Genomic DNA, 24,635 nt, shown 5'->3' with positions numbered 1-24,635 from the left:
AAATAACCAGTGTCTGTTTAATGGATATTTTAAATACAATATATGAATTAAATACAAAGTAATGCAGTAAATTGTCACACAGACGGACAATTTTAATGGTCAGCTCTGGGAAACCTACTAGGTATGCTTTATCACATCAATTATGAGATCATGTTCTAGTGCTTGAAACATGGATAGAAACCGCAGCTGTGAAAGCTGTATTCTCAATGCATTTGTGCACCTTAGTCAGGCAAGTATAAAAATGCTGATTTTATTTGCTGTATGTACTTTGCTGTTTTATTTATTGTTCTGTCACAGAAAAAGGTGACAAGGGTGTGAGGTTCTCTGTATTTAGCTGTTCATTACATCAGCAGAAAATACTTAGTATGTACAGAACATGCCCAGGCCAGTCCAGTACTAGACATGTGGACTGAGCTCTGAGTTTGGGGCAAAGTCAGCCTGGCAATTTGGCATTTTGTCAGGTTGCACAAATCTTGTTCATACAAAACCTGCAAAACAGTTTTGCCATTTCTAATTATACCTTTCAATTTTGACAGCATAGTTGGTGACACAAATTATTGATCTCTGTCAAATTGATGGCCTTTATTAATTAAATGGAGATATACTAATTAAGATCACTACATGTGACTGTCATAATTGACTTCCATTTAATTTAGGTTTCCCTCATCAATTTTTATCACAGCTTGGCAGGCTGAGAGCGGAGAGGTCTCCAGAAGAACAGTCCAGCATTGAGAGGGTGCCCATGCGGATTGCATTGAGAGGGCCCTTTGACCAGATGCTGGTCCCACTAAGTGGAATACCTCTGCTTACACTAAGAAGAATGCCACATCAGAGGAGTTTATAGGTTCCTTAAGTTTTCACAAATAAAAATGTTAACCCTGAGTATACCATCTTTTTTTAAAAATATGTATTTTTATGACATTATCTTTATCCAGCTGCATAGCTGATTTCATAAAGGCCAGAGAAAATAATTAACTGCAATAAATTGAATTCCTCTTATGGTATCTCAGAAATTATCACATGAAACAGAGAGGGTTTCAGACCCCTACTTTATACTCATTAGTGACGCCTTTGCTAGGGAGGCTAAGATGCAGGCATCGGGCATGTTCAAGTGATAAGAACAGCATGTCAGAGATCAGTACTCCTCCCTCACATGTGTATTTAGAAACCAAGGTACGATGTGCTAAATGGACACTGGCGGTTGTTTAAACACTGCATGTTTATAGACTCGATTTATTTATATGTACTGGGGTAAAGGGGGCTCTGTAACTCAACCTTGACATTAGTCACACACACAGCCAGTGGCTTTAGGGAGGACCCCCTTCAGGAGGCTCTCATCATAACCCGCACAGGTCAAGGTTACCCTACTTGAGCACATGAAAGTGTCAAGACCATAAACAACTTAGTAGGAAGCATGTAGGAAGAGTAATGTGCCAGATGTTAGGAGAATACTTGCTGGAATGGCTTATGCATTAAACGTAAGCCAATGGCCTTTGCAGACAGCTCTCATTATGGCTGGTTCTGTACTCAGGGCTCAGGGTCACTGAGAGATGCATTGGTCTAGCGTGTTGAGCAATGGCTACTTGACAGCAGCCAATTCTGCTTTTGGTTCCTTTGACTTTTTTCTATTGCACAATCACACAGACAGGATTCCCTGGACTTAGCCTAACTGACAATCACATGTACTGATTGTGTTTTCCTGTGTGTCAAAGCCTCGTTTCTCTAACATTTGCAGTGAAGATATTGATCTTTGCTCCATTTACATATGGAGCGTCTTTTTGTTTCTGTGGATGACATGATTCGGACCATGAAAAAAAAAAAAGGTCAGCCAACTGCCTGTGATAAACTACCTACAGTTTGTGGTACAGAATGTGTTAAATGGCAAGTGTACAGATGAATACTCCCAGCAGAGAGGGACATAGAGAAAGGCTTCTGAAGGAGAGTACAACATTTTCTTTGGAGGAGGATCTACAGGTGCAGAGTATAACTCAAATTGCAGTGACGTGATTATATACGAGAGCACTAAAGGTCAAGAAGTGTAGATATGAATAAATGCATATACATGACATTGTATGTGTGTATGTATATGCATTTATGCATGTATATACATGAATAAATGTATATGTATTGATTTTGGTTCTGTGGAATACAAAGCCTTTGTTTAAGGTCTTTTCCCCTTTTGTTCAGACAGGAAAATTGTTTAGCAACAGAGACCAGTGACAGAGCCCACATGTAATGAAGCATTTCATGGCTTAGTAAAGTGATCATGTTGGGTTTTTTTTTCTTTCTTGTGCAAATTTAAGATGTTTTATGTAGTAAGTTGACTTTGGAGTATAACATAAATATTTAATGTGAACTGAAATTCAAATATGGAAATGGCTGACAGAGCAGGAAGAAATAGTGTGTGTCTTTGTGTGTGTGGGTGGGTGGGTTGGTGGGTGTGAGATCCAAGGTGCTCACCTTCTCGTGTGTGTTTGTATGGTTATAGGAGAGAAATATACATCCCCTCCTCCATTCTCTGGGCTGCCCTGACCTTCCTCACCCAGATTTCCTCTAAGAGTCAGTGAAGGGGAGTGCCATGGCAACAGGGACATAGGGTGAGGGTGAGTTAGCATTTCGATGGCCTGTGCTGCCCCTGAGTTGCCTGTGTCATCGCTCGTCTGTTTATGATCACATTGGTTTCCAGTGAGGTGCTTTTACCATGGCCTGGTTCAGTGGAGGTGACAGCTGTTGCCGGTCCCCCATGCCCCACTTTATATACAGGCCACCTTGTGTTCCTCCCCACCGAGCGACGAGGCTTGTCCGAGCTGACTGCAACTGGATCATCTCAGCCAAGTAAACAATGGAGCAGTCACGTGAGGAGGAACAGAGGCAGCAGCAGCGCACGCGTGTGTGTGTTTTGGTGTGTGTGTGTGTGTGTGTGTGTGTGTGTGTGTGTGTGTGTGTGTGTGAATTCGTGTTTCTGTGAATGAGTGTGTGCATTTGTGTGTGTCTGCATGTGCACGCGCGTGTGGAAGGGGCAGTGGCTTTGGTGCACATGCTGAACTTTGCTCTGCTTGGAAGCAATGCTGTGTGCACCATGCCAAACTAGAGCACAGCCTCCTTTCAGAGCGCAGGGTGGCTGTGTGTGTTGATGGTGCCTGTGGAACCGAAGGAGCTGAAAGGGAGGGGGCTTTGGCATTCCCCCAAAGCGTGCCGTGGCAGGAGGCGCCGCCCCGCTCGCTCCTCTGCTTCATTTTGCCCTCTTTTTCTTTTTCTTTGTCCCACCTTTCTTCTTCTTTTCCCTGTCACTTGTTCACCCACTACACCCTATGTTGCATGTGCTTGACAGCTGTGTTGACATGTCACTGTCGCTGTTGTGCAGGTTTTTGTTCTGCTGTCCTGCGAGCACGCACACACTTTCCACGCTGGCACATGTGCTTGCTGCAACACCATACCGAGTTGGTATATATCAAAAACCTTTTCACACTGTGTAGTCACGTTCTTATTCACCTGCTCACTCCTACAGTCGCTCTCTTTTATACAAACACCACCATATGCACAAACAGGGCTACTGCTGCCATGCTGGATTTTTGATTGTAGCGAGAGTCATGCCCTGGTCAAGTGTGTTTTGTTTCGTGTCGCTCTGGTGGCCAAGTTCGTCAGAGGCTCGCGTCCAGCTCAGCACCTCTCATCGTCGTCTCAGCTCGTTGTCTCACAGAGACAGCCAGGACGTGGTGGCCATAAAAACATCACCCATCTTCGTGCAGGCGCAATCCGAGACAATAAGAGCTGCGGACCCTCCTCCTTCCCTCTCTCCCGCTCTCTTTCTCCCACCCTCCCTCCCTCCTTACCTCCCTATCTCCAACAGTGTGGATGAATTGCCCCTCCTTCCTCCTTCTCTCTCCCTTTCCTCTCTTGCTCCCTCTCTCCCTTTGTCTCCTGGCTCACGTTTTCCTGCTCTGCAGGAGAGGCATTTGTCCTCCACTGTGCGGGACGTCGTGCCGCGCCTCCTCTACCCCGTGTATCTCCCCCGGGGTGCCGGGCGGGAGCACCAGCCTCCTGGCGGCACCTTGACCGCTGCATCTGCTGCCGATTAGCACCAGCGTCAACACACTAGCTTGCCCGCATTGCTAAGTTGCCGTTTTTGTTTTCGCTGTCATTTATGTGATGTTTTTCACTCACTATCGTCTCCCTGCAATTTTTTTTAAAAAATTGTGCTTTGTAAAGATGGAGGGATCAGGTGATTTTGAACACTGAAAGCCACCCAGAGCTCGCTGGTTAGCAATAACTGGATGATAAGTGTCTTCTTCAAGGCACTGCTCGTTGTTGGTGCTCTCTCACCCCCATTGAGTACATGGACTCCACCGAAACCCTAAGCAACAGTAGATAAATCTCAGCATTGTGCTGCTATTGGCTGTGCTTAGGTGGGGTGGGTGGGGGTTGGGCTGAATGGGGGTAGTGGTCTCTTCCAGTGATGGTAAATTAATCATATGGTGATCTCTCCTGGATAGAAGCAGAGGTTCAAATCATATTCCCGTATTCCCACTGCTGGTTCAAATCATAGGCGACTCTTCACCACTAAATGTATTGCTGCTATCTTCACCACACCCTGAAGGCGACTTTGTGCAGGGAGTGGGACACATTAAGCCCTGAAGCAGCCACAGTAACATCCCTTACAGAACACATAACCTGTTAGAAAAAGCCCTTATCCTGTAGATAAATGTAAATGACAGGATCTTTGTCCTGACACAGTCAATGTGGATATGATACTGTTAGATAGAAGCCATAACGTGCCCTCCCCTGTGTGATGGAGTCTGAGCATGTTTTATGAGGCACTTTCAAGCTCCTATGCTGCAACCCCCACCTCTACATCCCAGAGATGACTCTCTTGGGGTGTTGGGGGGTGTGGGGTGCTGAGGGTTTTAGAACCAGCATGTTGTTACAGAGAGGTCATGGGTGTTCGGTCTGCCTGGCAAAGAGACCAGGCTATTAACAGGAGAGCAGGCTCCAGAGACCAAAGGGTGAGAGGTGAAGGGGCGTTGCAATCAGGCTGTCAATCTGTTGGAGCGCGGGAAGAATAAGGGTGACACGGCCACTGCTGCATGTGCTCACATCCATCACACAGCCCTGGAACGAGGTGAGGGCTGGTGACACCAGCTTCTCGGCTGCTCTCGGCCTGCAGCACGCAGGTCAGAGGGTCAGCTCTGTTATGGGGAGGCAGCGCTGCCTTGGGTGTGAGAGTGTGGGAGCAGCAGTTTCCAGCGACATCATAATGACGCGTTCAGCCGTTGCCTTTGTTCCCATCGCTGCCTTTCTGCCCATCTCCCTCTTCTTGTCTTTCTCACCCCCCTTCCCCCTCCCCCCTCAGGAGCAAAAGTGCCGGCCGAGCGAACTGCTCACAGCAGATTCGGCTCCGTATTCCCACTGCTCATTAAGCCAGACAGAAACATTCATTGTCTGCAGATCTCTGAAGGAAGCGACTTTGCCGTGCTACACGGCCCCAGAGCTTGCTTTGTTTCCAGCCTTCAGGTAGTCCGCTGAGCCACAGACACAGCATGCGCTGCGGCCCAAGAGTGGCGGCCCCAGCAGGGCTGCCCCTCCACTCCTGCTATTGGTGGCATGCTTTATCAAAGCTGTCCCTGTTGTGAACCGCGTTAGGTGGGAGACTGATAAGTGGGCTAGTGTGACATCTTGTTGTGGTGTGTAATACATATCAGCTTTCATACACATCCGTCCTTTAATATATCATGGATGTATGTGTTTATCCACATGCCTGTCCACTAAAATGTTCACCTGAGGAATAATTGGCCCTTATTTTTAATGGACTTGGTCATTTTTGCTCGTGTGTCATATATCTGTGTTTTCACTGTAGTTTTTGTTTTGTTCTACAAGGCTTCAGGCGTTGGCTTCTATTGCTGAGCTGTTTTGATGCCGAATGATCCATAACACAAGCTGTCATTTCTTTGTTCACTCTCGAGTGTGATGTCACCGCCAAGCTGCCCAGCGAGTTCAGCGTGCTGCTCTCTGAGTGTGTGCACCAGCGCCAGCACCAGCCTTCCGTTTCCTGCGTCTTTGGAAATCGGAGAGCTGAGGGCTCGTGAATGACACTGCGCCGTTCGCAATGAGTGTGCGGCTGATGGCGAAAACAGCACCGGTGGGGGTGTGGGGGAGGGAGTGGATTATAAATAGAGGCCAAGCAAGACAGCACAGAGCTGTGCTGTGTTTTGACTGCCTGCAGATCGGAAAGAACACAAGCATATCAAATCTTAAAATGAAATCTTTGTTCGGCTTGAGGCTTCCAGCCCCACAGTTCATCCCTGCTAGGGTGAACTCCATCTGACTGCATGTCACTGCATGTGTTGTGTCCTTGAGCTGCCGTGTGATGATCAGCAGTATCCCCAGGGCCCTGTGCTCTGTGCAGGCGTATGCTGTCCCTCTGCCAGTATGCGCGGGAGAAAGTCTCTGGGGGGCACTGTGCAAGGGTGGGATGTGGTGGGGTAGGGACAGACCTGTGCCAAACAGGGCACTGGGAACAAAGAGCAGATATACACTTCTGTTCTCTGTGGGAACATGCCAGGGGAGGCCTTCAGTAATGCGAGTTAATAGCTAATGAATTCATTAATCCTTGTTTTAACCAGACCTTGCAGAGGGGATATTATGAGTGAGACTCACAGATTCTTTGGATTAACTATTCTCTCAATGGAGCCATTTGGTAGTTTGGATTCAGGCTGGCTTCGAATTATGTTACCTCACCTCATGTCTTCTGTGTTGATTTTCTTTTTCTCATGATGGTAATTTTGTCATATGAGACTCTAAACATGAGTGTAGCAGGTTTCAGCATATAATGCACATATGAGGAAAGCACCAGCATGTACCACAGAAATGGGTTGGTTGTCTGGTAGTGGATCAGAGGGTGGGATGGGTTCTTACAGTCAGTTAAACTGGAGATTGTTCACCATCTCTTAACAGATACTTGTTGGTTCCAGAGGGGCAATAAAAGCCTTGGTTAACGTTCCCGACATGGAAAACATGGCCGTGTGCAACCTGGTATGGCGGTTAGCACCATCCTGTGCATGAGCTACCCCTGCATGTGTCCTGGCTTTTATTTCCCCCAGCCCTATGGCATGTGGCACAGCGTGAGGTCCAGTGTGTGGCTGGGTACATTCCTCTGCAAACACTTGATCCTGCACCGAGTTTCTACAACTCGCACCTCAATATGTGCATCTCATGAAAGGAAAAAAAAAGACATAATCCTTTTATGTGTTAAGTGAACTGGGGTGAATGAAATACTTTGTGCACTGATGGACTTGTTATATATGTCACAGTATGCTGACTCTTCAAGAAGAAGAGAAATCTCTACCAGCTTTATTCCAAAACTTGCTTTTGCAATGATAGTGCAACTCTACAAGAAATTTTAAAAATTGGTTGTAAATGTCTTATACATGAAACATTGCCATTTAAATGATTTGCTGCTTCAGCGCAGAGACCTACGCTCTCTTCATTAATTGTAACGGTTTATCCTTCATTGCAGTTTTGGTCTGTGTAATATGTAGAGTTTGGAGTGTGGATGGCTGTATCACAACTGTTCTAACAAAAATGTAGGAGGCCTGAGGTGGCCTTGTTGGATGGCTCAGATTTATTATCCATTATTCAGGAGGAAATGAGCGTCATAGCCCAGTGGCTGTAATGAGCGATGGCTGTCGCAGCCAAAGTGGGCTTCAAATGTTCCTGCCTCCTGCTCTTTGCTTCTTCTCTCAAATTAAAGCGGTGTGGAGGAGGAGTGGAGGTGTGGGTGGAGGTGGAGTAGGATGGAGGGGGAGGAGTGGAGGTGTAGGTGGAGGTGTGGGTGGAGGTGGTTGTGTGGGTGGAGGTGGGTGGAGTAGGGGTGGAGGGGGAGGGGGAGGGGCAGGCATGATGGTTGGGATTTCAGGGGAATCCCCTGTTGTTATTTTTAAGCAATGAGCATTCAGGAGTGTTGAAGAATAGCAAAGATATGATTCTGAATGAACACTGATATATATGTTTTTCATATGAAAAATATGAAATGTGTTCTAAAGGGTGATGTTAAAATTACATGAAGTACATGACATCACAGAAGCTATTATGTTGAACCTTACATTGTGAGGTTGCCATAGTCTGTCTGGAAAGGCTACGCAGGGAACTCAAAGTTGAAATAAGTGCGTTCTTATGTAAAAATAATGACACTGTCATACTGTGAGCCTTGCCAGGGTTTATGTGGGTGGGTTGGTGGTGCATGCGCCTCTTCTTGTGTTCTCTTCTCGAGCATAGTACAAACACTATCGGTGGTGGAGATACAACAGGTGACAGAAAGCTGGGACCATGGTAACACAATCAGTCCTTGTTGTTATTATCTCCCCCCCAGAGCCAGTGCTGTTCTTGGAACTGGAGCCCTCTCCCTAGCTCCATGGCATGGGGGGCTCTGGGCTCCTCAAAGGGACCCTTACACACAAAGGCCCAGATGTCTGCGAAGGCAGTGTGTTGGGATGGGGGTGCAGGGATTGCATTTCACCCGTTGCCAGCTTCTGCCGTTTGTCTTGGGAGTTTGGACAGGCACAGAAAGTCGACACATCTGCCTGACATGCTGCAGCAGATGTCAGCAGACTGCCATCTTGCCTGTTTATGTCCTCTGCCAAAACACTCGCCCCCAACCCCCCCCACAACAGAGCACGCACCACACACTTGGCCTGCTGCACTAGAGGGGCGGCCTTGGGCATGCACCCTTGGGTAATTTATACCTGCACTTATTTTTCCCTTGGGTCATTATTTCATACCTCTGTGAGTTGTTTGATGGCGAGAGGGTATAAGGTTTGGGTGCTGGTGGGATCTGTGTATGATGAGAGCATGTCAGTTCTGTTGTCCCCCCCCCCCCCCCCCCCCCATCAAAGAAGGAGAAGGCTGACGTAAAATGAAAGGGTTGATGTCTGTTTCCAGTTTGCTGTAAGGGAAGAGTGGGGTTCCCTGGCCCCACCTCTCAATGTTACACATATGTTACACATATTAATATGTTACACATATTAATGTTTAATTTAGATGATGTCACAAAGCCTCCAGAAATTTTGAAATGTAAAAAATCTTCCCGTGCCAGACCACTCTATTCCATCTAAAATCAACCATCATACTAACTGGGATTCATACTCCCATCACAGACAGCACTTGTTGAAAGCATCATGTACAGCTAGATGTTTCACTCACCAAGTTTTTTAATGACCATCTCATAAGTACGGTGATGGGTCGCTCCATATGTCTTTATAGGGCCACTAAAGTCAAATGTGATAGGGACCTTTAAATACCTGTTTTGGAGGGTAGCAATAAATCACATGTTAATTACAAAGAATCTATTGTATTTCTGTACAATATATCAGTGGCGCAGGGGTATTGAGGGTGCTAATTAGGTGCTGTTCAGGGACGCTTCTGGCAACTCAAGGCTGGGTTTTGTTGTTCCACCCTCAGCACCCCCTTCCCAAGGTGACCAGGAAGTGGCATAGTGATGGGGTCCTGGGAACAGTGCCAGCGCAAACACACAGCTATCTGTGCAAAAACACACAGAATCTACCTATGCGAATGCACAGCTGCCTGTGCTTATTTATACAGACACTATAATGACATTTTCATCCTGCGAGGGGCACATAAATTTAATCGAGGTTCACAAACTTGTTTGCTAGCCCGTGGTCTTTATCTTTGCCCCGTGCCCTAAGCCTCAGGCCCCAGGCCCCAGACCCAGGTAGCCACTGCTCTACTGCTGACAGAGTCGGCTCGGGGGTCCCATGGGACACTGTGTTTGTGAGAGCTGACAGGTGACCAGATTGATTACAGTCTTCACACACCGATGGCTCCATTCACCGTCCTTTGATAACAATAAAGCATGCGCCAGTGTGCAGCTTGGTGGCGACCTTCCCTGCATTAGAAAACTGCCTGACGACCTTGTTCCTTGTTCTCCACTTTGTTTTTCATGTAAGCCAGGCTTAAATCTGGACCAGGTCTTGTTTACCTGAAGGAAATCTTCACTTTTAATTGTAATGGCATAGAAATGGTATGATGCTATGGCAGTGTGAAGTTGCATCATATGCTGGCACAAATTCTCAATCATTCTATCACAAAATTTTCAAAAAGAGTACAGAATACTCTTCTGTGAATCTGTTGCACAAATGCACAGATGAGCGTTTTTTCATTCTGAAAAAAAGTGATCTATGCTACAGTAAACCCAAGTTTCTTTTGTGTTCTTTTAACAGGAAATCAGAGGAGGAGGTGGACATGGACAAAGTGACTGCTGCCATGGTGTTGACCAGCCTGTCCACTAGCCCCCTGGTGCGGAGTCCCCCAGTAAAAATGGGTGGTAAGTGCACTGCACTGGCAGAAAAGCCAGCTTACACGACCTGACCCCCTCCTGCACTCAGCAGCAGCACATAGAGCAGCACAGGGTTTCCCCTCAGCAGTTTCCTGTTTGTGCTCTAATGCAGCCTTGACCCTGCTGCACACTGGAGCTGGTTCTTCCCCTTATGATTTAGCTGCTACTGCTATGACAGAATCATTTCAGGAAAAATTCCTTGTTGACTAGACAGCACTTGGAATATATATATATATATATTTCTGTAAGTTTAAAATAAACTACACTTAGCCTTTTAACCTGGTTTTAATACACCATGTTTTTGCACATGTTTTGTTTCTACTGGATAAGAACCAAAATATAGGCTGTTATTATATGAATGACAGAGCTCTTTCCATGACCAAATCATGTATCTGCTATCCTCCTGCAGAGGGTCTAAATGGCTCCTGGAAGGATGGAGGCTTTATGCCATCCAGCTACAGCAGCAGCGGCTACTGGAGCTGGAGTGCTCCGAGCGACCACTCCAACCCCTCCACACCCTCGCCGCCGCTGTCAGCTGACAGCTTCAAGCCCTTCCGTGCAGGCAGTCTCAGTGGGCCACCTGACGACGCGCTGGACGAGCAGGATGCAGGGAGCCTGCTGTTTGACGAGCCCATTCCCCGCAAGCGCAAGGTGACCCCCCCCCCCCCCCTTCCCATCACTAAGTGAACTGGGAGGAAGAATAGTTTGCATAATAATGATCAGCACCGCGGCAACGTGGAGTTCTACCATCCCTGCTACTACACCCTGATCGGGAAGTATTGAAATGCTAATGTAATTTTGAAAGAGACAAAGTTCATTTTGAATCAGTCAGTTTTATTATTATATGTATTGTGAGGGAGCCCAGAATGTATGTGTTTTTGTGTGTGTGTGTGTGTGTGTGTGTGTGTGTGTGTGTGTGTATTTCTCTTCTTTTATGCATGATCACCCCTCCTTCTTCAGTACAGTTGTGGGGTGTTGCAAGTTGAAGCTGTGTTTCCTGCTGTCATAAGCTCATGTTAGTGAGGTGATGTGAAGCTGTGGAGGGTGCGGGCCACTCCCTGTGACAACCAACTTTCGAATATCAATGCCCCCCTTATGCAGAGTGCAGAGGGGCAGACTGGAAGGCTTGAAGCATTCCAGCTTTCATCATGCTGATGCCACCTTATGTCATACTGATGCCAGCTTCGGTCACACTGATGCCAGCTTCCGTTACACTGATCTCAGCTTCCCTCACATTGATCCCAGCTTCTGCCTCTCTTCCTTTATTTATGGAAGTGAACGGCTCCTTTGTCCCTGCCTCATCTCAGGCACCGTAACATGGGGCAGCAGCCGTCTTGCTGTTGATCTTCCGTAGCAAACATTAAATTGCACTTGGAGATTCATCCAGATCAGTAAAGTGCTCCCCTGCCTGTTGAGGATGTAAATAAATGCTGATATGCTGATCTTAAAGAAGTGATAGAGAGAGAGAGAGAGAGAGAGAGAGAGAGAGAGAGAGAGAGCTAGGAAGCGATAGTGAAATTCAGGGGAAAGTAACAGTCCTTATCTCGGCTTAATAAATCACCTTATTGCACCAAAATGAAGGAAAAAAAGACACTTTTTTGTAGTTGCTAAATCCATAAAAAAGACTGAGTTCATTTGCTGCCACAGGCCAGTGATGTCCTCTAGTGTGTTTCTTTGGTGTTTCTTTCAGCATAAGTTCTACCTTCCCTGTCATGCAGTGCTAGGTTTTGCACAAGAAAACACTTGGTTTGGGTTTTCATCTATTAATTAGATGCCATTAACCTGGCAGTGGGAGCTGGAGTGTTTTTGTCACCCAGGAACAAGAAATGACTGCTTTGTGTTTCCAACTAGAACCGTCACCTCCTCGTGGAAATTAAATTAGTGCCTCGACACAGTAAACAGGTAGCAGTGTGATGCACATCACAATAGCATATGGTCGGGGACTGAGGTATTCTTTGTCCTTCTGGCTTTCAGCAAAAAAAAACCAATTGGTGTGTATAGAAGCAGTGGTTCCTCAAAGGGGCCACTGTAATTAGTGTGGCCAGGTTGGGCTAGAAGTCACATGGGTTATGACGGCCGCACGTGTAGTGTCAATCTTGCTGCCCGCCAATTAGCAGGCTCTCCGGCCGCAGTAGGGCAGGCGTCTGCCCCACTCTCTGAGCTCCAGGGGCTACTGGAGGAAGAATGAGATGAAGTGCCTCTTTCTTCGCAACCCTCCTTTGTGTGGAAGTACAGCGGGAGAGGGGGAGCAGGGGAGTGGGGGCTCTGGAGCAGAAAGGTGGGCTCACACTGCTACACTGATCCTTTGTTTCGGGCAGAACTCCATGAAGGTGATGTTCAAGTGTCTGTGGAAGAACTGCGGCAAGGTCCTGAGCACAGCGGCAGGCATCCAAAGGCACATTCGCACTGTCCATCTTGGGTAAGACGCACGGGTACAGTATGGTGTATTACAGCCCTCAAGCTCATTGCATAATGGAAACAAATCTAAAGCCATCACTCCAATACTAAAGGATGCACAAATCTTTTTATTAGACATTTAATTAAAAAAAAATCATAGTGAGTAAACTTGCAGTAGAAATAATGTGCTTACTGTCATGATCAGGTACACACATACACACACACACACACACAGCTAGGAAATGAGAACTAACTGACAGTCATCACAGTGAACTCTTGATACATTTTATAGAGAGAAATTCTGCACACTGTTCCTTATCAATGTGTGTCAAAAGATTCAAGCAGTTACAGTTTTACAGATGGCTGTACGATAGCAGGAGTGTCAGAACTCCAGTGCTAGAAGCTCAGGGCTGTGTGTAGCAGTGAGGATCAGAACACTACACAATACTCAGTTGAGGGTCAGAACACTGCACAGCTCTCCAGTGAGGGTCGGAACAGTGTGCAGTAGTCCAGTGAGGGTCAGGGCATTGCACAATAGTCAGTAAGGCTTAGTTTAGTGTCTCTGCTTCAACACATTTGATTAAGCATATGAGATCATTACAGAGCCCCTAATAAGTCAAGTGTGTTGATTCAAGGAGTATGATATGCTGTGCTACACTGCCACTGTAGAACTCGGGTTTGACACCTGCAAAGTAGAGTAATGACAGGATATTGTAAGTCAAGGACACACTAATAACATGCTACATCCATCTATAGTTTACCTCCAGCAGAACAGTATTAAATGAATACTTCATGATTTCATGAAGGCTTTAAGTGCATCGTGTTGTGGCACTTAAGGCATATAAGAGATTTTCCTCACAGTTTTAATGAAATACACTGTACCTTACAAAACATTCAAAGCCTTTTAATTGTATTTGCCTATAGTTTAATATAGGCTCTAATAGTAGACACCCGTTAAACTGAGAGTAATTGCCAAATAATTGATGATGGAAAATGACGTGCTGGTCATAAAACTAATTAGAGTAGAGAGCCAAATGAATCAGTGCACTAATGAGATGGTGTTCTCCCTGTCCTCCTTAGCCGCAACTGCGACTCTGAGTGCAGTGATGGCGAGGAGGATTTTTACTACACCGAGATCAAGCTCAACACTGATTCGGTGGCAGACGGCCTGAGCAGCCTGTCCCCTGTGTCTCCGTCTGTGCTGTCTCCACCGCCCTCTTTTGAGCATAGGAAGCCCGACACTTCCGGCAGCACAGCCGGGTCCAGGAACGAGAGCAGCAGCTCCACTCCACTGAGCCGCTCCGCCCCCAGCACGCTGTACCTGGTGCATGCAGACCACGCCTACCAGGTAACACCCAAGCACCCTTGTGAGCATTCACTTTGAGCACACTTCATTACGACTCACTAGCTCAGAGCACCTAAATGGGCATCCCTGACCCTGAACGTTCTGAACTGCTGTACTATTGAATCTTCTGAATGCAGCACACAGGAGCCATGGCATTAAAGAATTAAAGAGTTTATTCTTTTTTAACTTTGAAATCAAGACCCTTTATTTTGGTGTTTAAGATTCAGCTGGTATACTTTGAAGTTAATGTAAAACCAGCTCTGCCAACCCTGTCATAACAAGTAAATTATCTCATCTCAGGCACAGGTTAATGCCTGTAGTGAGTTGTTTGCCTAAGTAGTGCGTTACTAAAATCACACTCAGATAGTCACACATCATCTCTTTTTCTGTAATTCTTTTTGGAGTGATTTCCACAACATAGTATTAAGATATAAATCACAGCTTTAGACAAAACTGGGTAGACAATCATGACAAACCAAGCAGTCCTAAGTAGCCTGTCCTGCTGGAACAGGGAGTTACTGGGAGAGCTTGCCCAACAGCTTTGCTTAGCTCTGCCCCAATGTAGGCCAGCATAGCTCAGTGTGACTTGCAGCCCCTTGCTGTCCCCTTCACAGGCCACAGCCCCTGTCAACATCCCCTGCACTAGCACTGCTTGCTCCACCCCCTCCACCCACACCGCTGGCTTCACCCCCTCCACCAGCTGCAGCATCTCCTGGCAGTCCCCACCCGTCACCTTCACTGGCACACCTGTGAGTACACAAGCTCACGATCAGACACACTCAAGCACCCACAACACTACCCAGGTTGCGGTTGTCTTCCTGTGTGTCCTGTCTGGCATGCATACATTCGCAAGGACTCCCGTTGTGTGGCCTTCACCGCTCCCTGCGGTAGGTCACCCTGACCCAGACCTAAGAAGACGGGCGCACTCATGGATGCTCACTGCTGCTCTGCCAGTATCCAATGTGCCCATGCGACTCGATCCCCATCACAGAACCTCTGAGCGCAGTCTTGGAACTAGGCTCACCTTAGTGCTCATCATCTCCGCACACAGAGGCCATCACAGCTGAACTGTAGTGTAGTCTGTGAGATAACAATATCGGGGTCACCAAGGCTCAAAGCCAGGGCCAGTTGGTTACCCTGCTGTCGTACCCATATATGCTTTAACCAAGTGCAAATTCCAGTGTTTCTCTACACCACTTTTGAGTAAGATGTTCACATAGTCAGTACTATGTACATTTGCTCATAGTTGTTTTAATTGATAGACTTTTCCCATTCAGTTTTGTGAGATGAAAGGTTTTTAGAAGCTCACCTCTATGCCTTGTCCATTCAGTAAACAGCAGTCTGTCCCGGCTATAGTAAATAAGCTGGATTGTGTTACAGGCCTCTCCCACTCATGGCCGGACACAGGGCTTCAGTGAACAGCGCTCTCAGACCATCACTGTGCTCTCGTCTCCCCCACGAGCTGCAGGCTCACTCAGGTACTGCCCTCCCGAACTCACTCACACACACACGCACACACTTCTGCACTGCTACTTCTGCACTTGTCAGCACCTCCAACTGCACTTTGTGTATTTTGTGTAGACCATGCTGGTTGAGACGTGTCTGTGCAGTGTTTTCTCTCACTGGTTGGGGCTCTGAGGATTGTTGTCTTTTCGGTTTTATCCAGCAGGAAGTCCCGGGGCGAGGGTAAGAAATGCCGTAAGGTGTACGGGATGGAAAACAGAGACATGTGGTGCACTGCTTGCCGCTGGAAGAAAGCCTGCCAGAGGTTTGTGGACTAAGCCGGGTCTGGCTGCCACGGAAGTGGGGGTGGGGCTTCTCTTGCATGCATAGCTTCACTCAAACCCTTGTAACTCTGTTTCTGCCCCGCCTCCTACACCGTGTTCCCTCACTTCCTGGCCTGGAACCAGGACCTGTGTTCTTCTTCAAACATTCCCTCCCTATCCAGTGCTTCTGCCCCTCCCACCAAAATGGAGAGAGAAGCGAGCAGCTCTGCAAAAAAAAAAACAAAATCAAAAAACAAACGAAAAAAAAACCTGAGAAAACGTCATGTGATCTCTTTGTCTTTTTTCTTTTTGTTTTTGAAGCTCTGGCTATAAAACATTCTTGTGAGTTGCAGAGGAACCAGTGGTGGGACCAATCACTGCCGAATTTATTTCTGAAAGAAAAGACTTTCTTTGAGAGTGTTAAAAGATGAAGTTGGGGTGGAGGGGTGTGTGGGGTTCTTGTTTTCCCTGAACACTTTTCCACGCCTACATTTCAGCAAAACTCATGGTTTGCCAGTCAGACTCCACTAGAGTCCCTGTTCTTCTTTGGGGACTTTTGAGGGTATGGTGGGGTAGGGGAGATGGGAGAGAGAGCTCCCTCTAGTGGAAAAGGATCGATGCAAAAAAACAAAACAAAACAATACAAAAAAAAATGCAAAGTGGATATGACACTTTCAGCTTCTCTCTTTCTTCCATATCATCACAAGCAATTAGACCCATGAGGGAAAGATCATTTTCTATCTCAGTATTATATTTATAATTTCTTTCAGGGATGCAATCAGTGAAAGCAAAACCAGCAGCTACATTTAACAACAGTGAAGGTAATGGTTTTTGTGTCACAGGAGTGTCTACCTGCAACCAAAAAGGATTGTTTTTAGTATTTTTTGTTTGTTTGATGTGCCATTTTTCTTTTTTGCTTTTTGTTTCTGTACTTGGTTATATATGATAAAGTGCAAAGTCTGATACGCTGATTACACCCCAGCACAGCAGCCTGGTGTCGCCACCCACAGACATTCAACCACCTGGCCTGAGCGCGTGGTTTTGCATGTGCTGGGGGCTTTGAGAGGTGGCCCCCGTGCCTCTCTGGGTCGAAGAGCTCCCCCTCCTCTCACCCTTAACCTGACCTCACAATTTAAACAGGAAGTAATAAAAGTTGCAGCACTTGCCACGTCTGCCCCAGGCCAGCCCCTCCCCTGCCTCTACCCCTGCCAGCGTGTGAGCTCCAAGCGTGATGCTGGAAGCAAAGTTTTCTTATTCACCTGTGATTGAGGAGCATTGTGTTACTGCACCGCTTGCTGCACTCGCGACAGGAGGAGAGGGCCTTGTTCACAGAGGGCCTTCCTACACAGTACTCCGGACGATGGGGACTGCACAAAAAAAACAGCTTAGGGCAGTCCTGTGGCTGCACTTCCTCCTGGGGCCCATGGCCTTGGTGATGCCAGCACCGAAGTCTCTCCTCAAGTTTTATGCAAGAAGAAAATGGCTGCTTAGCAGGCAGTTGTAAGTCCTCTGGCGCTGTTTTTGCTACAATGCAGTATCGCGTGAAACCATCCAAAACACACTGCAGTCGCACCAGCTTGGAATCTCACTTCATATGTACACACACACACACACACACACACACACACACACACACACACACATTCACACACACAGATACACAGACACTACAGCTTTGTCCCTCAGCCCTTCATCCATATCACTTCTCCTTTAGCCCTGAAATGGTTCTTTATCCCTCTCAGGATGTTTACGTATGTCGTCCTAATCTAAGCTAAATGTCTTTCCTCGGAAGTAGCAGAGACAGGTTATTGCACCAAGTGAACAAAAAAGGCGTGTGTTTCTTTGTTAAAGATAATTTTGAATGAAAATTTGTTTCTCAAAAATCATTATGCATTCATTTTAAATGATGTTACAGAGTACATAATACTTTAAGATAAAAGAAAACTGCCATTATATGTGAATTTCTTTGTTGCTTTAAGAAAGTATATATACCTATATATAAATATAAAGTGCAGAATTCATGTTTATATGTTATCTCTAAATGATAAGTCATACTTTGCCTGTTTTTGCATCTTGCTTTCATAAATTTCTCCTTTTTTCTGTTTACATTTTTTCCCCATTCTTCTGACTGAATTCCAGAATTGTAATCCTAGTCCTCCTTGCCTTCTTGTTGGGCAAGTTCTGAACATATAGTGCAAACAGAGCTATATTAAAGTCAAACCCACGAGAGCTATTCAAGGGCTCTATCACTGTGGCATCAGTGGCATCAGAACTCTTCAGAATTAGCCTTAGAACTTAACCTTGCTGCAGTGTTTATGGTCTTATATTCTTCTGATATATACAGTATGATTAGCTTTGAGAAGTTTTGACAGAGGTCAGTGTGTGGAGAATGCCATAGAAGCTGGTGCTTGCTACCTAACGCTACCCCTTACTGGTCCCCTGGTGCTACCATAGACCAAAGGGGCTGACGCCCCTCACAGGTGTTAATGTACGGGGCAAGCAGGCATGCTCTATTGTTTACACGGAAAAAAACTTTAAACCATCTCAACTATTTATGAAATTTCACTGAAATCACGAGGTTAAGCTTGGGTGCTCTCTCACATTAGTTGGGATACATTATTGCTATGAATACCAACCTAGAGATAATGGCACCTACCGTGGATTAGCTGTTGGGTGATTCTGTCACTAAAAATTGCAATATAAATACTGATTTTCTCATGATATGTCACATAGCCCTATCTGTCATCATGGTGTTTATATATGTTTTGACTGCCATTTCATTAGCTGGCCACCAGTTGTCAGTCATTGCTAGTTCCTTTCTTTCAGTAGAGGTGTTCCTATGTGCAACAGCCTCTGTTACTCTGAAGTACATGAAAATAAACATGATTAACGTCCATCTTAAGTAAAGTTTTCAAGCAACAACACGGTTTCTTTCCATATTTGCATTCTTCCTATTTCTCACCCTGTCTGTACTCTACCATTGTAACAAATATCCTGACTATGACAGGTTGTGGTATATATCATGTAACTACAGTAGATATTCCTATATAGCTACATATTAAACAGCCATTTTTAATACTAGTGTGGTCCACTAAAACAGCAGCTTTGGTCCATGTCACATGTGCAGTATGAAGCAGAAATTGCCAAATGCGATAAAAGCTTTTAGTCTCACTTATCTCAAGCCTTCCAAATCACTTCTTCTGTTACTCTGTGTAAAAAAATTTTTTTTTTTAAAAAATACAGCGTAATATCCAAGGTTTAACAAATCATACTAATCTCCTATTCAAAATATGACTGTTTATTCAATGTATAAGTGACTTCTACATGTATGTGACTATGAGCTCTCTATATATAATTATCATTTTGCCATTGTGGATTTTTACCCGACTCAAATGTAACCTGATCTAAAGCCAAACCTTTGCATGCATTTTCCACTGCTATCACCGTATGATTTGTGCAGTTGTTCAGGTTTCATGTGCATGGCCTTGTTTGAGTTAGCCTGATGCAGGCATTGCAACCAGAGGACAGTAGTTACTCTGGCTGCCTCTACACCCCTGGCAGGATGGAGCCCTTTGGCTTCACAGCTCTTTCCTTACATAACTGTGTGTGTTTGTGTTTGTGTGAGAGTGCACATCAACCTTAGCAAACTACAAACATGAGATGAGGCCATAGAAAGTGTTAAAGAAAATGAGTGTGAGTGTGTGTGTGTGCGTGCGTGTGTCCTTGAGCATACAAAAAAGGTGTGCATGTGTGACAAATGTGAAAGGCAAAGCCTTGAGAGTACTTTTCTGTTCAAAACGAGCTGCACCGTCCCAGTTTACCACCAGAATAAACTTCTCAGTGTTGTAGAGGGCTTCAAATCGCAGCTGTCATGGTAGTGCCTTTAAAAAGGCTGAATATGACTTGTGATGGGGTTCTGCAATGCATTCAACCAACGTATTGGCCTCCATGTCCCAAATGAACATGACTAAGTCTTGATGTGGCTGCCTGTTTTTGCTCAGCGAGGGGATCAGAGGATCTCACTGGGGTGTGTGTGTGGCTGAGGGCTGCACCGCTGTCCGCTGTCAGGAATGTGGTATTTGGGGACACACTGGAGCCTAATTGTGCCTTGGTAAGGATTGACGTGTGTGTGGACATGCACAGAAAGCAAAGGAATGTATACAAGTGTCGGCTTGTCTGAGTTCTTCATTTTGTACTAATTAAACTGGGTGGATGTAGGAGCCCATTTTCTCTTTTCTTTAGTTTTTTAGTGAAAACATTTTCACAATTGTAATGCTAAGGGGTGTCTTTTCCCCACTTGTGCTTTGTAATCACGTTTCAACTGCAGTACTGTAGTTCTTTGTTGTGTTTATCTGGATTCCAAAACATAGATATGTTTAAATCGGCATTTTGATCTATGCTGAGTTGGTTTATGATGTCTATGTTTTGGGAACGCAGAAGACTTTTTTCCTACAAGATGTTAAATCAGTGAGATCATTCATTGTAGTCAGAAACACGCCTTACAGAAGCAATGCAGCCATGCAGTAGTGAGGTAAGCACAGTGACAGGCCCTCTCAAACCCAAAGACTTACTTGTGTCTCTCAGTACACTCATTGGACTTCATAGGCAAGTTGGTACATATTTGAAAATTAAATATATCTTTGGGCTATAGTGTCTCTTTTATCTGCCTGTTGAAGTGACAGGAATTTAATAAAACTTGCCTATATTGTCACAATTATACTGCATTGCAATTTATATCAAATACTTGATATCTAAAAAAATAAGATTCCCACAACCAATGAAGCATGGGAACTGTAGGCATGGTAATCTGTAATGAATTATGTCGCTGCTCTTGTCAATGACCATGTTAACCTCAAGAACTCAAAGACTGTCGCACTGGATTTTTACACTTTTTAACATACTTGGACTGTATTTTTAATACTGCATGTGCATGCTGAAGAAAATAGAAATATGAACTGAATTTATAAATGTGTATACTGTGTTTTGTCTACAAAACGGGCAAAGAGCAGGCAGGATGCAGTACATAATTGTACAGGAACTGTAGGTCCTCTATGCCAGTAGTTGCCATTGTCTAAGGTTTGGGCAAAAGGCCAGAGCTCACTGGCTCCATTTTTAAGCCCACTCTATATCTAACAGCATGGGCATGAATTGAGTGATTTCATGACATGTGGTGATGGTGTGGGTGGGGGTGTGGTGGAGCAATAAACAAATAAGATGTAGCTGCCATAAAAGCCTGCCGATGATAAAAGATATGACATATATCCTTACTGGGTGAAGTGATTACAGTGGACTCAGAAAGGGAACCCATAAGTACTGCTCACTAGGGCTGATAAAACAGAGGACCACGACATATGTATGACTACATAATGGCAACTGCCTGCTCCTGCTCCTTCTCTGTGGCGAGTCCAAACTAGGCTTTAAGAAACATTTTTATTTTATCTTTGTTCTACTGTTACTCCTTTGGAAGTACATTTGAAGCACTACAAATGGAATAGAGTAGAGGGAGCATATGATGCTCTGTGCACATGTGGGTATACTGTGTTTACAGCAAACTGGGACAAAAAGAGAGCTTTTCATCATTACATGCCATATATAGTTGCTGCAATAGAACCCTAAAGCCATAGAAGCCAACTCTTTAGAGTGGCCCTTGGTGTTTACCAAGTTTATTACACCCCAGCACCTCAAACATCCCTCAAACACAATGCTGAGTTGAACCAAGAAAGCAATTAGTTCATCACATATTCATATATCATTCACATTTAACAGCTGTTAAATGCTTTCACATGGACAAGCTGTTTTCTCTACATATTTTACAGTAATGGAAACTTTCAATTTTCAGAACAGCATATTTATGGGCCACTTCCTCAGAAACCTTGGAGAAAAAGCAAAGATTATGGACCCCAAAACCCTTGTGAACTGGCTTCTCAAACACTGTCAACTCAATGCAATGTTTGTTTTAAAATTCAGTTTTATTTAAGTAGAATATTTTCAATATTTTTCACAATGTTAAAATATTACAGGTATTTGTTTGAATCCATTATGAAAGCCACAAATGGACAGTAATTTCTGTTTACACCGTGGGTATTCACCCACAACTGTAGAAATATAAAGTTCACGCAGGTTACAAGAACACAAACCATTGACTGCATCTAGCTAAGGCTCTTTTGCATGCACAGTTGTGTTCTTCATCTCTTTGTTTTTGTTTTTTTGTTTCTGATATTTTATTAGTGACCTATTATACTCCACAACACCAGATGGCAACTCCAAATATTATTCAGATGTTATACTCTGTTTTGTCCTGGTGTTGTTGCTGGTAAAGTAGACGGCCACAGAAGAAACAGATCAATTTAACTCGGCTGAGAGGCATTTTAGGTGTAGATTCATGTCTACATGGAGCAGAAATGTTGTGCAAGCTGTGGCAGTAACTAAACATTTCAGCTAAACTTAGAGCACATTATACTGTTTGCTGTGAGCATTGTTATATGTCACACAGCCAAACAAAATCAACTCCTGGCATGCTTCCACATACAGAAATGGGGCTTCTGTGTCTGCCTTTTAAAGCAGTGGCTCAAGTTTGGGGTTGCAGATGCATTAGATATGTGGCTTATACTGGCCATTTAGAATGCCTGGGCATGGTGAGACTTGTGGCGTCTGCTCTGCAGGGACCTCTGCTCACCCCAGCTACTCATTAACAGTGCCCTCACCTGGCTCTCCCCAAGGAACCTGTGTTTAGGTTTTCTGACTCTCTGACTCACTCCCTGAAGCAGTAAGTGCTCTAGAACAATGGGTCGCTTCCTCAGCCTGTTAAATACTAGGGTGTGTGCAGCTGTCATTGAGGGAACAGCACCACCACTTGAGTGGATCTCCTTGCACTAAGGTTACCTTATCCTGGGCTTCACACAGTGAGCACAAGGATGTGTCTGCTGCACCTCTGCATTGAATGACATGCCTATGTGCTCCCAGGGGCCCTGTGCTAAGAGAGCGCTTGTCTTGGGGCCACGTGAACCATCATGGAATGCACTCTCATTTCTGCTCTCTCTTCATTCTCAGTATCAGCAGAAGACATAACAGAAGACATGGGTTACTGTGGGTTAGAGTTCCACAGACATTTCTTCGAAAGATGATGAATGCTAATGAATACAGTTCAGAAGTTTCAGTAACAATTCAGTGAAATCAAAATTGTAGTCCTGTAATCAAAAGTGGTGTTAAACATTTGTGTTAAACATTTGCACAGCATAGTAGAGCAATATTTTAATAGACTTAATCACACAGCATTACTGTTCCACTTATAAAATTTGCAATTCATTGCTTTTAGTGCAGGTACACCTGGACCAACCTAGACAAATTTTCAATTCAATTTCCTTAAATTCAAATTAATACGCACTTCATACATTCACAGGCCAATCTAGAAGAAAAGGTTGGACAGTCATGACCGAGAGTTGACAGTGTAAGAGATGCTTTTTCCCCCTCTTATCTAGGATTGTTAAGGTAAATGCAATACCAACTACAAACAGAAGCACTTGTGTACAATATCTCTTGTTAATTGTGTTGCAGTGGTTCCCAAACTGAACTGGGGACTCCAGGCTCTCAGCAGGCAGAGGCAAGGTTCTCCAGCAAAACAGGAGAGAAAAATATATGACACTTCTTAAAACGTTTTTGAACTTTTTAGCTAAAATATTGTTAGTGGATATTTCTATCTGTCAGTGCAATTTAGAGCTCACAACTGAATTGTAAAAATTAATCCCACAAACAGACCTCCATCCTGAAAGCATTTTGGCATGAACTGGGATATAAAGATTTGTCTGAATAAAATGTTTGGGAACCCCTGCTTTATTCCTTCTTTTTTGGTTACTTTTTTAATTCTTGTTCTCTTGGAAGAGAACGCACTTAGTGACTGTTATCGCCTCACTCACAGGCTGTGCTAGTTTTTACTCAAAGCTGTGTGTACATAGAGACTGCCGTTGTATTCGTGCTACGGTGACAGTGTCCTGGTGCTTGTCAGTGCCGCTGTTGATGTTTCTTTTGGTGTAAATATGACCTTTCAGAGATGCTCTTGTTACTAGGAGCTCAGACGTACTGGTCACAGAACAATAAAAGCTTTTGGCAGCTGTTTAGTACACTGTGTTTGCTCTAGTGTATTCATTTATCTACACACCAATAACACAATGGTGCAGTCCACTCTGATTAGCCAGGCTGGATAATAATTGTCTTGCTACATGGGAAAGAAAAGAAAACCCACGTTGGATTCATTGCGATCATGGATCATTCTGTATTTAGTAAAATTAAAAAGATAGTGAAAAGTAATTTATGTGCTGGCATACATCGAATATTAAAACAAAAGGTATTTCCACAAAAATGATAATATTTAACACTTTATGATAAAATACCAAAAACTGCCCTGCAATAAGTTATTAATACACAAAGTAACTATATGACAGACAATATGGGGCTTACACATATGCTATAGCTGATAATGATTTCTTAATGCTAATGGCTTGGTGGATATTCTGGAGATCATGCACTTTTTCCAGACTCAATGTGTCCATCCCAGGCATTATTTATTTTTTATGAAGACAAAGGGGTTTGACTGAACATTTCATCATGCACAGATAGGACTGATAACACTGTAACCAGTGCTAGGGCCATAAAAACCCACCAATATACAAAAGAAATGTTGCATTAAGTGTCCTACAGTATCCTGCTAACATTCTGAAGGTGATCTGGGGCTCATAATACCACCTTCCCTCATTAATAATTTAATTGAGGGTAGAGTTATACA

General features: G+C 44.6%; 1 protein-coding gene across 6 annotated transcripts in view; it reads left to right on the top strand.

The window, feature by feature from the left end:
* znf704 (zinc finger protein 704) overlaps window positions 1–23,975 on the top strand; it is a 33,881-nt gene extending 9,906 nt beyond the window's left edge. The window contains exons 3-11 of one of the 6 annotated variants that reach the window (XM_035528915.1): window positions 10,233–10,336; window positions 10,758–10,999; window positions 12,667–12,767; window positions 13,826–14,093; window positions 14,705–14,839; window positions 15,471–15,568; window positions 15,757–15,858; window positions 23,256–23,303; window positions 23,411–23,975. In XM_035528915.1, the coding sequence (XP_035384808.1) occupies window positions 10,233–10,336; window positions 10,758–10,999; window positions 12,667–12,767; window positions 13,826–14,093; window positions 14,705–14,839; window positions 15,471–15,568; window positions 15,757–15,858; window positions 23,256–23,265 (1,060 nt within the window). In that variant the 3' untranslated portion in view covers window positions 23,266–23,303; window positions 23,411–23,975. Of the gene's footprint in view, window positions 1–10,232; window positions 10,337–10,757; window positions 11,000–12,666; window positions 12,768–13,825; window positions 14,094–14,704; window positions 14,840–15,470; window positions 15,569–15,756 lie in introns of all 6 variants that reach the window. The other 5 variants (XR_004776364.1, XM_035528914.1, XM_027006335.2 and 2 more) reach the window with 5 other exon arrangements.
* Window positions 23,976–24,635: the final 660 nt, after the last annotated feature.

This window comes from Electrophorus electricus, chromosome 8 (assembly GCF_013358815.1).
Source record: "Electrophorus electricus isolate fEleEle1 chromosome 8, fEleEle1.pri, whole genome shotgun sequence".
Classification (NCBI taxonomy): Eukaryota; Metazoa; Chordata; class Actinopteri; order Gymnotiformes; family Gymnotidae; genus Electrophorus; species Electrophorus electricus.
This window is presented reverse-complemented; position numbering and strand designations above follow the sequence as displayed.